Source organism: Furipterus horrens, unplaced genomic scaffold (genome assembly GCF_987537825.1).
Source record: "Furipterus horrens unplaced genomic scaffold, mFurHor1.1.pri manual_scaffold_11, whole genome shotgun sequence".
In the NCBI taxonomy this organism is placed as follows: Eukaryota; Metazoa; Chordata; class Mammalia; order Chiroptera; family Furipteridae; genus Furipterus; species Furipterus horrens.
In genome coordinates, this window is record NW_028327181.1 from 19,409,936 (window position 1) to 19,425,036 (window position 15,101).

General features: G+C 50.1%; 1 protein-coding gene across 3 annotated transcripts; it reads right to left on the reverse strand.

Annotated features, from left to right (window-relative positions):
- On the reverse strand, window positions 1-13,347 carry ZNF74 (zinc finger protein 74). Of its 3 annotated transcripts, none has more exons than XM_090291549.1 (5): window positions 13,002-13,347; window positions 12,518-12,567; window positions 4,192-4,318; window positions 3,626-3,724; window positions 1-2,651 (listed from the first exon to the last, which is right to left on the reverse strand). In XM_090291549.1, the coding sequence occupies exons 1-5, from the start codon at window positions 13,033-13,035 to the stop codon at window positions 997-999; spliced, it is 1,965 nt and encodes a 654-aa protein (XP_090147675.1). In that variant the 5' UTR covers window positions 13,036-13,347; the 3' UTR covers window positions 1-996. The 3 variants fall into 3 exon arrangements, with proteins under 3 accessions (XP_090147675.1, XP_090147674.1, XP_090147673.1); XM_090291548.1 differs by having other exon boundaries at window positions 3,626-3,721; window positions 12,518-12,603; XM_090291547.1 differs by having other exon boundaries at window positions 12,518-12,603.
- Window positions 13,348-15,101: the final 1,754 nt, after the last annotated feature.

Here is a 15,101-nt window from a genome sequence, read left to right on the forward strand (position 1 = left end):
TATCAAAGTGCGAAATGCAGTTTTATTAAGACTTATGGATGTTTTCTCTCCTTCATTCCACATTTTCTGAAATGTGGTTGTTTTGCCCTCTATAATTTAAAAAGTATACTATAAAGCATTTCATAAACTACAGCGCTCTATACAAATGTGAAATACTATCACTGAGAAGGCATCTTGTACTTGCTTAGAACTGAGTAGAAATAACATGAATTCCAGATGAATGCCATCCTCCTGTCCCTGCAGGAACTGGGGCGGTGGGGTGGGGCAGTCGTGGAGGCGCTTTGCCCTTGTCAGGGCACAAATGAGCTGAGCTACATGGTGCGTGGGGAAACCCACCAGGCAGCCCCAGCTTGGGGTGAAGGTGCGCTTCTACACACACCTATCCCGACACTGCACCCGCCGTCCCGGACGCACCGGGCCCCACCTGTGTGTTCCCAATCTTTCACCATGGACCCGGTGGCCAGGCGTGATGCCAGCATGTTAGGACCTGGCTGCTCTGATGCTTCTGTGACATCTGTGACATCTCTGACAAATGACTCTGCAGTAGAGCCACTTAAGTGGAAATCTACTTTTTCCCAAACTCCCACCATCCAAGGTTACTCTCCCCTCCAGGAATACAATAATGTTCGCTTGGAGGTAATACTGTTCATAATTCCAGGTTTTAAAAATTCTTCATATTATTCTAAACATACCAATTCACAGATGAAATTCCTGATCAAAATCATGCCAGGAGCTTGTCTGAGGACGCAATGACTGACATACCTTTTTATCTGCATGAAAGATCTATTCCCCTGGTCAATGACTTCCAAACCCATCAAAGGAAACAGGACCACGGGACATCCTCAAACGGCCCTCAACTCTAATCTCCTACTGTGTATCCCTTTCTGAGGAGGGGACGACCACTATGTCGAGAGTATCTGCTGCAGCACATACCTACGAGCCAGTGTGCCTTCCCCACTCACCCTGGGGAAGAAGCCAGATGACAAGCACACCGTGTTAATTTCCAGGTTTGCTGCCCAGGGGGAAGTTCCTGCTGGCTGAGGGCTGAACTACACACAGGAGCTCTGCCATGTCCAGTGAGTTTATGGGGTCCATGCTGCTCACAGCCATGCCACCCGTGTCCAGCAGGCTGCTGGGCACATAGTACGAGCTCAGCAAATGCTTGTTGAACTGGATGGCAAAGGGCTTCTCTTCTCTGTGTAATCTCTGGTGTTCAGTGAGGTGGGCGCTCCAGTTGAACATTTCACCACATTCGTTACATTTAAATGACTTCTCCCCAGAGTGGATTTTCTGATGTTTAATGAGACAGTGATTCTGGCTGAATGCTTTGCCGCACTGGCTGCATTTATAGGGCTTCTCTCCGGTGTGGATCCGCTGATGCACGATGAGGGATGAGTGGCAGCTGAAGGCCTTCCAGCACCGGCTGCAGTCAAAGGGCTTCTCTCCCGTGTGGATCCTCTGGTGCACGATGAGGTAGGAGTGGGAGCTGAAGGCTTTCCCACACTCATTGCACTTGAAGGGCTTCTCTCCGCTGTGGATCCTCTGGTGCACGACCAGGTAGGAGTGGCAGCTGAAGCCCTTCCCACAGTCGCCGCACTTGAAGGGCTTCTCCCCCGTATGAATCCTCTGGTGGAGGGTGAGGCGTGAACGGTTATTGAAGGCCTTGGCACAGCTGGTGCATTTAAACGGCTTGTCTCCGTTGTGGATCTTCTCGTGCACGGTCAGGGAGGAGTGGCAAGTGAAGGCCTTCCCGCACTCGTCGCACTTGTACGGCTTCTCGCCGGTGTGGATCCTGTGGTGCCGGGTCAGGTGCGTCCTCTGGTTGAAGGCCTTCCCGCACTCGCCGCACTTGTAGGGCTTCTCCCCGGTGTGGACGCGCAGGTGCATGTTGAGCAGCGAGCTGCAGCTGAAGGCCTTCTCGCAGACGCTGCACTTGTAGGGCCTCTCGCCGGTGTGAATCCTGTGGTGCACGTTCAGTGACGAGTGACAGCTGAAGGCCTTCCCGCACTCCCCGCAGAGGAAGGGCTTCTCCCCGGTGTGGATCCTCTGGTGCTCGATGAGGTTGGTCCTCCAGGTGAAGGCCTTGCCACACTCGGGGCACCGGTAGGCTTTCTCCCGGGCGTGCCACCGCTGGTGCAGGCTGAGGGACGAGCTCTGGTGGAAGGCTTTCCCACACAGGCCACACACAAAGAGGCCGTCCCCGGGGCCGGCACCCGGACGCCTGTCCGCGGGTGGGGCTTTTCCACGTTCACTGGCCTTGCAGTTGTTGCTCGCCGTGCACGTTCGCTGGTGCTGGGTCACAGCCCCACCGGCCTGGAAGCTCTCGGGACATCTGTCAGGGGACGCCCCCCCTGCAGGAGTGAGAGCGCCTGTGCTCTGCTGGGCCGAGGGAGTGCACCTGAGGGGAACGGCGCCCTCCGCCGCTCCGCGTCCCCGCCAGCGCGCCTCTGCGGGAGCGTCCCCACAGCCCGCGGGCGCGCAGCCCCAGGGCACAGCCGCGGGGCCCTCCCAGGCCCACCGGCCGCAGGGACTCGGGCTGTGGAGAAAGGACCTCGCCAGCCCCTCCACAAGCGACTCCTGGGCTGGCTCTTCTCTGTAGGTGCCCCGCTGTTGACACAAGCCCTCCTGCACCTCGGGCCTGGGCCCCCATTCTGTAAGAAGCGGAAACACAGCTTTCTGTGAGCAGGTGGGGGCGTGGCCCCGGAGCCCACACTTGAGATCTGACGCGGAAGGGTCCCTAAGCACGGAAGAGAGAGCAGAGACTCACAGAGCGGGGGAGCTTGGACGCAGAGAGACAGACAAACAAGCTGGCCAGAGGGAAGGGAAAGAAACGGAAAGGACCCCCTGAAAGGAATTCCGAAAAATAGAGCCGGGGGTTAGGAAAGGAGAAGCGCTCGTGGACACGATTCACTTACTGAAACATCAACCGAGAGACTGTAGAGGCAAGAACCAGGTCGGTGCCGGCCGCGATAAATGTAACTCCAAAAACAATAATTAAATTTAAAGTGTCCCTTGTTCAAAGGGGAAGAAGAATTCCCCTACCCCACCTCCCCTTAGCATTTCCTTTAGAACACTTGCCATTGTAGATGCATCCTCTACCCCTGAGACGTACACCCATCTCTTTAGAAGTTAAATAAGCCTCTGCCAGCTTCGCATCCGGAAGGACGTCTTCCTGGGAGCCGCCTCTGTGAACCGTCTCCCTGTCTCTCCCTGCCCTCAGGCTGCCTCTGCCCTTCTCTCGGTAAGCAAACTGACCCAGATCCACACACACTCCTGCCCGTCCTGCTTCATTTTCTTGGTGGATCTGACGGCCGCCACTTGTTAAATATTTCTATACATGTAAAAGTTGCTTCTGCCTCCTGCCAACAGAAGGCAGATGTCTTTGCCTGTTCCCCTGCTGCGTTCCCAGCACAGTTCCCTGGCACACAGCCAGTGCTCCACGTAAGCATTGAAGGAGGGAGGAAAGGGGGAGGGGGGGCCTAGGGGGTCACTGAGCAGGCACAGATGGAGCTGGGGCAGGGGGCTCTGGAGGGAAAACAGGCTGTGAAAGGAGGGCCACATAGGGCGGGGTGAGAGGGGCGCTGGGGCAGGGGCTCCACATGCTTCCACTGCATCCCCCTCTCACCTTGACAAGCCCCTCCAGGGACTTCTCTGAGCACCTGCCATGGCTCTTCGCCTCGTTCCAGATGGGAGATCACGTCTGGCTTACAGACCGGAGGCCCTGCTGGTGGGGAGGAGGCAGCATGGCTCTGTGTACTACGGCCCTCAGAACCAGCCAATAGAACAGGACATTCCCGGGAACAGCATGGGCTGCACTGATAGGTGTGTGCCATCCCCAAGGATGGGAGCCTCAGAATGGGAACCCAAACTGAGGCAGGAGCTCTGAGGAACCCACCGGTATGGACACAAGCCTGCCTCCATCTCCCTTGGAAAGCTCCTGGGCAGGCTGGGTTCCAGGACCCTACATACCTGCTCCCTATTCTGGCTCGGCTGTAACCAGCCACACCTCCAGGCAAGGAAGCCAGTGGCACCGCAGAGCCCTGCCGCAAGGGCCTGGAGCACAGAGAACACAACCACCACACCCTGCTGAGCCCGGCCCCAGTCAGTGCTGGTGCTGAAGGGAGACTCAGTAACGCTTACGTGTGGCAGGATACCCAACCACGGGCTCTGAGCTCCAGGGAGCCATCTTACCCAGGGCAAGAAGGTTCTGGTAGTTCTCCAGCATCACGTCCCGGTACAGGGCCCTCTGAGGAGAGTCCAGCTGGCCCCACTCTTCCTGGGTGAAGTCTACGGCCACATCCTTGAAAGTCACCGATTCCTGGGATGACATGCATGTTTTTAGTTACCCAGGATGGGAGTGACTCTGATGGTGTTCATGCTTCCAAGGGAGTTAAGTGTTAACCTCGGTGGCCTTCTCCCAAACGTGGAAGGTTGTGTGTAGACTCCATCTGTCCATCTGTAGTACAGCCCAACATACATACTATGGCTGGGACAGGAATCACCATTTGGACCTGGCCTTCGGAACCAGAAGGGCCCATGCCACGGGGGACAGAGAGTTGCTCTGTTAAGTTCTGAGTAAGATGCTATGCTTACCGAGGTCAAGAGTGTCAAACCTAGAGGACTTGGAAGAATAACACAAAGAACCCAGAAACCCTGTTCGAATCTCACCATTGCAAAAGGACTTGACCCCTAGACAGAAAACCATTATACTCTATGGAAGGAAACCCTGTGCTTATCTGCAAGTTCTGTGCCTAAGAGACCAATGGCACCACTCTGCATCCTTCCTGCCTGCCAGCCACTACTTTCCACAGAACTCCTGCTCCTCTGCCCTCCCAGGCCCAAGTCCTGGCCCACCCCACCCCTGACCTGCCCCCACCTTCCTCCAATGTTGGTCACTGATTGCACGGTGACCCCTCCACCCATGTAGTCAGTCTGGTTCCAAGCATCACAAATGCCCCAAATGACCCCCTTTGTACTTCTTCCCTGAAGTCCCAGGCTCTTCTGCCGTCTGGGGCTCCTTACCCCCTCTGAAGCCTCAGGCTATCGCCCCTAAGAGTCTCCACACTTGGCATCCTCCAGCCCCGCTCTGGATCTCACCCTGTCAGGAAGTAAGCTCTCAAGGTCCACCCAGGCTCTGACCTCAGGCAGCAAGGGTAGGCAGGCTGCTTTCTAAGCGGATGCTGACTAACTGTTCTCTCTTCAAAGATGCTGGTGTGAGGGAAGCCTGGCTTAAACTGTACTTAGGGTCTAGTTAAGTTGGACATAAAAGTGAAGAAACCAAGGAAGGAAGGCCTGGTTCCCACCTTGTAAGCATGTGATGCTGGGAAGTGTCTGGTGTGAGGCCAACTTCCCAGGGCCACCAGATTCCCTGAGAAGCTCTGGATCCACATCAGCACCGAGAGTCAGGCAAGGGGCACAGGCTGTCAAGCCTTGAGAAGAGGCCTCGTGCCTACCAGGTGCTCACCAGATAGTCAGCAAAAGTGAGGACCCTGGGTGACAGGACTTTTGACCTTTAGGGCTAAAAGTGGTTTATACTTTTAGATAGTTATCAATATTGCTGTGGACTAAACTGTCTCTCCCTGAAATTGGTATGTTAAAGCCCCAGCCCCCAATGTGACTTGAAGACAGGCCCTTAGGAGGTGACTGAGGTTACACAGGTCATATGGTGGACCCTAACCCAACAGGACTGTGTCCTAATGAGAAGAGGATGACAGCAAGCTCTCTACAAATGTACACAGAGGAAAGGCCATGTGAGGACCTGGGGAAGAGGCAGCCATCTGCAAGCTGGGATGAGAGACCTCCCACTGAACCTCCAGCCTCCACAGCCGTGAGAAGTCAGTTTCTGTTGTTTAAGCAGCCCAGTCGATGGTATTTTGTCACGACAGGCAGGCCATGCTAAGACGAATGTCAACATAAAGAATAAGAACGATTAAACCACTCTTCATGCCACACAAGGTACAGCTTCAGGTGGAGCAAGGATCTAAACAGGAGACATCTGGGGAAAATTCTGTGAGTCCCTGGGTGGCAGAGACTATACACACAATGGGAAACCCAGAAACCATGAAGAGAAGATTTATGTTGACTCCACGAAAGTTTACATTTTCTGCTGACAAATCACTGAGAAAAATGAAAACAAGAGACACCTTTGGGCAGGCGTGTGGGGGTGGGGCGGGGGGGGAGCATCCGTTTTACCGTTTCTAGTAAAGCTGAGAGGGTGTGTTACCTGGGCCTCGAAAGTCCACTGTGAAATTCCTACCCAGTCTAGAGTGACCAAGAAAAGCCAGGAAACAAAGTGCACACCCACCAGTAGGGAGGAATATAAACAAGACCGTGCAGCAGTAGAAAAGAACAGGGAAAACAGATAAACCTGTCCCCGTGGGGTCTCTCAAGAGCACAGCAGTGGGCACAGAAGCAGGCTGAGGGAAACACACCCAGTGGGATTCCGCTCACAGCCATCCATCTAGAACCATACACAGCACCACACGGAGTTTACAAATACCCGATGTGCATCTGGCGCCACCACCTGGCAGATAAAAGCACAGGCTCTGAGCCCTGCAGCCTGGGTGTGCTCCCCACTCTTGTTCCTGCTAACTCTGTGAGTGGAGGGGTGCCCAGTCTGCCTGCTTATAAAACGAGGTGCTGATAGTACCTATGTCACTGCACTGTGGTGAATTACTACTGCGTGTGAGGCTGCCATCAGACACCATCATGGTGTCTGCTGTTGGTCGCCATCCTCTGACCCTGTCGTGGGCAGGTGAAGGCGGGAGGCGAAGGAGGTGGGGGAGGATAGGACAAGCACTTTGCCTTTACCTGCAACATTTTATGTTTTTTAAGGATCTGAAGGAACTATGACAAAATTTAGACATCTGTTAAATTTGCAAAGTAGACACATAGGTTATTATTTTTCTTTTAAATGTTTCAAAAATTTAAAAACAGAAAAAAGCCATTCAAGGAGGAAGAAATGCACATTTCCAACAGACTTTTAAATAGATTAGTGATTCCTATCAGGAAAATGCAAATTGAAACCAAAATAAGATAACACTTTTTACCTACCAGAGTAACACTAATTAAAGTCTGGCAACCCGGCAATGAAAAAGCACTTTTGGCAGGAGTGGGAACTGCTGTACCCTTTTGGATATTTACACCAAAGAAACAAGAGTTCCTGTACATAAGGAAGCAAATGCAAGGTTGGATATTACAGTACTGTGCTTACCAAAAAACAACCGACCAACGGCTAGAACGGTTTCCTAAATTAGGGTATGAAAAGCCCAGAATAAGCAAACAGAGACACAAAGTACATTAGTGGTTGCTGACGGCTGGGAGGGGCAGAAGGGGTGGGGAGTGACTGCTAATGGGTGTTGAGATTCTTTTTGGGGTGATGAAAAGGTTCTAAAATTGATGGTGGTGATGGTTGGACTACTTTGTGAGTATACTAAAATCACTGAACTGTATACCTGGAAAGTGTGGATTTTATGGTGTGTGAATTACATCTCAATAAACACAAAGAGGAGCACTGGAATATGTACAATATGATTCCATTTTTGAAACAATATGTTTAAGTTCCATGTCTGTGCATGGTTGAGTTTGTTTATGTGAACAAGGAGATGTGGAAGAATAAATGTCTACACTGAGCACCCTGCTGTCTTGGGAAATGAGATTGTATGTGCGGGGAAAGAAAGAAGATTGTTAACAGGCTGCTAACTTATTACACAGCAAACATTGTTTTTGTAAATTAAATTATTTCTCAATGAAGAAAGAAAATCAAAGCAGAGCAAGAACTGACCTCACCATTCTGGTCTGGCCATTAAGCTTCCTTGAGCCTCAGTTCCTCCAGCTCAGCAATGGAGTGAGGACAGTGGGCCTCCGGGGGTGGAGGGTGAATGAAATGAGGTAAGAGCATGTCAGTCCTGAAAAGCAAGGAAAGGGCCCCACGTGGCCATCTCATAGCCCTCTGGCTGGGCACGCCAGGAGGTTGGAGACCCTGCTCCTGCCGCTATGAGAAGAAACAGCAGTCTGTGCTGCCTGCAGAATCATGACAGGGACTCCTACTGTCTCAGGTATTAGAAGAGGGACAGACTGCAGTGGAGGAGGGGGAGGGGACACAGACGTGGGCACGTTGGGCCTCGGCAGTAAAATGAACTGAGTTCAGAGAGGAGTGGGGTGGTGGGGGGAGCTCCTGCAGAGTGCCAGGCAGTGCATGAGGTATATCAGAGCAGTGGGAGGCGCCGCTGTGACCAGAGAAGAAATCATCTAGTCCCAGGTGACGAGGGAGACAGGACAGACACAGGACAGAGGAGAGGCAGGCGTGGAATAGTAGCTCGGTAAAAAATGGGTTCTGTGTTCTGCTTCCAGCCACAAAGGGGTAACAGAAACCAGATGTGCCCTCTTACTTCAAACAACTAGTGAAATGGACATAATATATGAAACAGTGGTTGACTTCCAGATACTAAACAAGGGGTAGTTCAGAACAGACTCCTGAGAAAGGGGAAACAAAGTGAGCCCTACAACTGCCCCACCTTCCTGCCTGCACCTAGTTTCCAGACTGCAGCGTCGGGGGCGGGAACTCAGAGCCTGTGGCCTTCGGAGTGGGGATACAGAGGACAGAGTTTGGAGAGACCAGGAGACTAAACTCTGCAGGGCGAAATGCCAGAGCGTAGGGAGCTGTACAGACTCAGAACTGTGGATGCGCTTGAGGGTGACAGGGCTGAGGGCATGTGCCTTGTGCAAACCACCCCAAACAAGGGGAAAGAAACACCAGAAAGAAGGAGGCAGAACAATCACTAGAACTCACATGGGGCTGGGAGTAGTTTGTGTGCCAGCCAGCCAGCCAGAGTGGAACGTCCTCCTGTTGTACAAGGCAGTAAGTAAGTCCCCAGAAGGGTACTGCCTCAGTGGTGAGGCAAAATTAGCCTGAGACTGTGGCTTCTCTGGACCCACCTTACAAAACCTAAAAGCAGGCCTTAAAGGATCAAAGTGATACTAAGTAATTACATTGCATCCCAAAACAAATCCCAGAAATATTTAAGAAATTCCAAGCCCTGACCAGCAGTGGCTCAGTTGGTTGGGCATCGTTCCACTAAGTGAAAGGTCGCCAGTCAGTTTGACTCCTGGTCAGGGCACATGCTTAGGTAGCAGGTTTGGTCCCCGACTGGAGTGCATACGAGAGGCAGCCAATCTGTTTCTCTCCCTCTCTTTCTCCCTTCCTTCCCCTTAAAAAAAAAAAAAGACATCCAATAAACACCCAATACTCAACAAAGTAAAATTCATAATGTCTAGCATCCAATCAAGTAACTAAAAGGAAAAACAAATTAATAAAGTCAGAGGAATGAAGAGTCTATTAAAATAGTATGTGTTTACTCCCAAAAGATGGCATTAAGGGAGAAACAGAATAAAAAAAGACACAAGACAACCTGGAATAGCCACTGCAATCTTGAGAAAGAAGAGTAAATTTGGCCCTAACCAGTGTGGCTCAGTTGGTTGGGCATTGTCCTGCAAAGCAAAAGATGGCCAATTCCATTTTCTGTCAGGGCACATGCCTGGGCTGCTGTTGGGTCGCCAGTCAGGGTGTGTAGGAGAGGCAACCAATCAATGTTTCTCTCCCACATTGATGTTTCTTTCCCTTTCTTTCTTCTACCCTTCCCCTCTAAACAAACAAACAAACATAAATAAATTAGGTAATATGCACAAATGCCCTATCCTTAAAAATAAAAGAATAAATTTGGAAGCATCAGCGATAATTTTTGGAGATATCAACTATACTACAAGGCTATAGTAATCAAAACAGCATGGTACTGACATAAAAACCAACACATAGCTCAATGGAACCGAATGGAGAGCCTAGAAATAAACCCATGTCTATATGGCTAATTAATCTACAACGAGGGAGGCAAGAATATACAATGGGAAATAGACAATCTGTTCAAGAAATGGTTTTGGGAAAACTGGAAAGATAGATGTGCAAAAAAAAAGCTAGACAACCTTGTTACACCATATACAAGAATAAAGTCAAAATGGATTAAAGACTTAACTCTAAGACCTGAAACCATAAAATTCCTAGAAGAAAATATAGGCAGTAAATTCTCTGACATTGCCCTTAGTAATATTTTTTTGGATATATCTCCTTAGGCAAGGAAATAAAAGAAAAGTAAACAAATGGGACTAAATCAAACTAAAAAGGTTTTGCACAGCAAAGAAAACCTACTGATTGGAAGAAGATATTCATCAGTGACACAGCCAACCATGGGTTATTATCCAAAATTTATAAAGAACTCATACAACTCAATACCAAAAAATGCCCAAAACAATCCACTTAGAAAATGGGCAGAGGACCTGAGTAGACATTTCTCCAAAGAGGACATACAGACAGCCAACAGACTTATGAAAAGATGCTCAACGTCATTAATCATCAGAGAAATGCAAATTAAAACCACAATGAGATATCACCTCACACCTGTCAGAATGGCCATCATCAATAAATCAATAACAATTGTTGGTGAGGATGTGGAGAAAGGGGAACCCTCATGCATTGTTGTTGGGATTATAAATTAGTGCAGCCACTATGGAAAACAGTATGGAGGCTCCTCAAAAAATTAAAACTAGAACTACCTTATGACTCAGCAATTCTACTTCTAGGTATTTATCTGAAGAAACCTAAAACACTAATTTGAAAAGGTACATATATGCATTCCTATGTTTGTTGTAGCATTATTTACAATAGCCAAGATATGGAAGCAACCTAAGTGCCCATCAATAAACAACTGGATAAAGAAGATGCGGCACATGTATACAAACAATGAAGTATTTTCAGCCATTAAAAAGAATAAAATCTTACAATTTGCGACAGCATGGATAGACCTAGAGGGTATTACACTAAGTGAAATAAGTCAGAGAAAGATAAATACCATGATTTCACTTAAAAATAGTTTTTACATTCAGTATTATTCTGTATTAGTCTCAGATGCAGACTCATAGATACAGAGACTAGACTAAATGTTGCCAGATGAGAAGGATTGGGGGCTGAGTGAGAAAGGGAGTAAGAAATACAACTGGCAGTTACAAAACAATCAACTATAGCCCTGGCTGGTGTGGCTCAGTGGGTTGAGTGCCAGCCTGCAGACCGAGGGGTTGCAGGTTTGATCCCCAGTCAGGGCACATGCATGGGTTGCAGGCCAGGTCCCCAGTTGGGGGCACGCAAGAGGCACCACACATTGATGTTTCTCTCCCTTGCTTCCCCTCTCTCTCTAAAAAACAAAAAATATATATACACACATATATATATGTGTATATATATATATAATATAAATAAATGTTAAAAAAAAAGTCAACTAAGGAACATAGTCGATAATATTATAATAATATGGTGCCAGGTGGGTACTGGACCTATTGGGGGTAGGTGGGAACACTTCTTAAATTATATAAATGTAAAAGCACTCTGCTGTACCTCTGAAACCAATATACAATAATACTAAATGTCAACTGTAGCTGAAAAAAAATTTTTAAGAGAAAACATTTAAGAAAAAAAATTATTTTAAGTAATAATAATAATAATAAAAAGACTTACAAGACATATAGAAAACAAATAGCAAAATGGCAGGTATAAATCTAGCCATACCAATAATTAAATATGAATGGTCAAACTCCAATTAAAAATTAGACTGTCAAATTGAATTTAAAAAGTAAGACCCAAATATATGACAGCTACAGAAACCCACTTTAAATACAAAAAGACAGATTTTTAAAAGTGAAAGAATGGGGAAACACATATCCTATAAACACTAATGAAAAGAAAGCTAAGGCGGCTACCCCACGCACTCCTTATCAACCACGTCCTTCTAAATACTATGGTGGGTAGGGGTAGTTTAGATGGTAGAACAAAACCCCAAGTCTGTAAAAGGAGGGATTTGGGCCCTGCTTGGCTGAAGGGGCCCCAGGGTCAATTCCTTGCTGTGCCCCAGGTCCTCTAAAACTCCAGGGTTTTCATGAAGGCCCAGTACAGAGGAAAAGCAGAGGGATGTACCCCCTGCCATCACTCTTACCCTAGTGCTGCAACACAGCCACTCCTTTAGCTGTTTCACACCGGATTCTACCGCAGAAAACTCCCCCAAACAAGGACCAACTGCCACGAACATCACCTGGGTCTTCAAGTGGAGATAAGCCAAGTAATCTTCGTGTGACCCACTTGGTGGAGTTCCACTAAAACCACTCTTGAGAGCTCCTGGCACAGCGCGGGCACACAGGTCCTGGGCAGCTGACCCACACGTTAAATTGAATAGGGCTGGAAGGGACATCCATCTTGGGGACATCCATCTTGAGGGCATTCCTGGGGCATCACCTGGACTGTCTTCAACTAGAGCTGTTCCCAAGCCCAGGGCTACCTGAGGGCGGGAGAGCAGGCCCCCAGATGGGTGAGGGGTGGGTGGAGCCTTGGATGACTGAAGGTCCTGGGCAGGGGAAGGAAGCTGCCAACCCTCTTCATAAAGAACAAGATGTTCAGAAGGAAGAAAAGACAATCACTCACCTCGGATCTGGCTTCCAGGAGACTCTGACCCAATTTATTCACTGGATTCTCTACGAGAGGAAGAGCAAGGTCCTGAGAGAACAGAGCTGGGAAGGGGAAATGAGTAAATGGGGGCTGTTCAGCCATAGCCATCAGGTGCACTGACTGAGCTGAAAACCACTCCACCCCTGGCACCCGGGAGAAGCAGAGCAGGGACTGCCGCCTCAGATGGAGTGGGGGGCGAGCCCCACTATCTGGCACAACCTTATACAGCATCAGAGGTTAATTCTGCTGCTCAGTGTCAGACACTCCCATTAATAAGGAAAAACACAGCTAGTCCCTTCCTCTCATTAGCATGTTCAAGGCAGTGGGAACAAATGGTTGTGCACGGGGAAGAGGCAGGAGGCCTGATTCTGCTGGTGCTTCTGGGAAACTAGCCGGACCTCTTTTGAGTGTCAGTCCCGATTGCAAACCCACAGACCCACTGACTAAAAGTCGATTGTACCTGTCTCCCAGGGCCTCAGGGCAGGGGTCTCCATGGCGGCCTTTGGCAGCGTCCCCCGGAGGCGTGGGCTGCTGTGCAGCCTCCTGGGCCCCAGGCCAGGCCCAGAGAGCGGGTCCTGCTCCTGGGGCTCAGGAACGGACAGGGGCCAGGAGGGGAGCCCCGCGAGGTTGCGCGTGCACTCTCGGCTACACGGTCACACAGGCCCTGCGCCCCGCAGAGGTCGGGGCCAGGCAGGCTCAGCAGGAGCCCCGCACCGCAGGCTGCACGCACGCCCCATCGCCGCGCCCCACACTCCTCCTCCTGGGGACTGCGCGCGAAGCCAGGCAGGCCTGGGGCGCAGGCACTCGGAGCACCCGGAGCCAGTGGGCGCGGAGCGCGGCCAGCAGACAGGCTCCGGGGCAGACAGACAGACCGACAGACGGACGAACGGATACGCGGGCGAGCCTCTCACAAAAAGACAACGGCCACAACAAAGGAGCAGCCCAGCGGCCGCTGTGCGGATGTGCGCCTGCGCGGGCCCGACGCAAACTACTACTCCCCGGAGCCTTTGCACCGCGCAGGCAGCGTACTCCATTTCCCAGAGAGCATCGGGGCAGCAGAGCTGCTCTGACGTCCCGACCCGGACGAGCGTGTAGCACAACCTTCTGGGAAATGTAGTTCCGGGGCCAGAAACCTACACTCTGACCCCGCCCCACTCACCGCCCCATGGCGGTATCTTGGAGTGGGGGTGTGTCAGTTTGTGGGTGCGTGCTCGGCCGCTGGGTGTCTAATTGGAGGGATATCCAGAGGAGGGCGCCCTGTAACGTGGAATTGTCCTATCGGTGCGTGGGTGTCTCCAGTGGAATCAGGTTGGCTATGGCCCACTTCCATTTTTGCAGGAAAGGCTCAAGTCCCTGCCCCTAGGGATGCTAGAGGTGGTGCATGGACTGTCAGTGGGTTTTCCAGCGGCCTGCCCAGGGGCCCTGCCCTTTCTAAAGAGAGGCACCTGGAGACCCCGGTGGGGGTAGGGGGAGAAAAAGGTAAAGCTCTGGCTCTGCTCTCAGACCAGGTGGCCCCGACCTCCATCCACCCTCAGGAGCTAGGGAAAGAGGGTCTGGGTAGTGGGCCACCCTGACACATCGCTCTAACACTGCCACCCGGACCCAGGCTCAGTTTTGGCCACAAGCTCTACCCAGCCAGCATCAGCACACCACAGCTGTGCCCAGGCCTCCCCTGCTGTGGCGGCTAGCCTCCAGTATTGCCCTCTGTAAGTCTTGTCTCCTGGTATTGACACCCTTGTGTAGCATCTCCCACAATGAATATGACTGACTTGTGTAGCAAAAAGAATATTGGGGAAATGCTGGTATGTGAATCATGAATCTATATCATAAAGACATTGATTGCAGCTTCAGCCTTACTCTTGTATCACTTCCTCTTGGGGGAGCCAACACCATATCCTAAGGACACTCCAGCAATCTGTGAGAGGTCCACATGGCAAGAAACTTCAACAATTTGCCATCCACAAGCGGAATTGATCTTGGAAGTGGACACTCCAGTCCTCGGTGACATCTTAACTGCAACCTTATGAGATACCTTGAACCAGAACAACACAGGGTACTCAGACATGGTATACAATAACAAAAGTTTATTGTTATTCTGAGTCACTAATTTAGTGGTAATTTGTCATACAGCAATAGGTAAAAATACAGATAAAAGTACTATATATAATTAATGCAGATAACTAATTCCAGTACTTGGAAATAGGATGCTATGAATATGAGAAGTCAAATGTGGGAAGAAGCTTTGGAACCTGAAATGGTCAGAAGCTAGGAGGACTTCGTGAAAAGTGGTAGTGGAAGCATAAATCCCTTTGAAGGATCTATTAGAAGTTTAATGGTCTTTGAGGAGGCTTTGAATAAGAGCTCAAAGGAAAAGGAGCCCTGACTGGTGTCACTCAGTCGGTTGGGTGTCGTCCGGCAAATCAAAGGGTCATCGGTTTGATTCCTGGTCAGGGCACATTTCTGGGTTTTGGGTTCTATCCCCAGTCGAGGCACATACAGGAGGCAACCAATTGATGTTTTTCTCTCAGATCAGTGTTTCTGTCTCTCTCTTTCTCCCTTC

What these genes read in the sequence shown, in the direction of transcription:
- ZNF74 (XM_090291547.1), bottom strand. Translation starts at nt 13,035, where the DNA reads ATGGAGACCCCTGCCCTGAGGCCCTGGGAGACAG. An exon ending in CCTGAGGCCCTGGGAGACAG is followed by an intron (nt 12,604 to 13,001) that starts GTACAATCGACT and finishes TCCCCTTCCCAG; the next exon opens with CTCTGTTCTCTCAGGACCTT. An exon ending in TCCTGGAAGCCAGATCCGAG is followed by an intron (nt 4,319 to 12,517) that starts GTGAGTGATTGT and finishes ATGTCATCCCAG; the next exon opens with GAATCGGTGACTTTCAAGGA.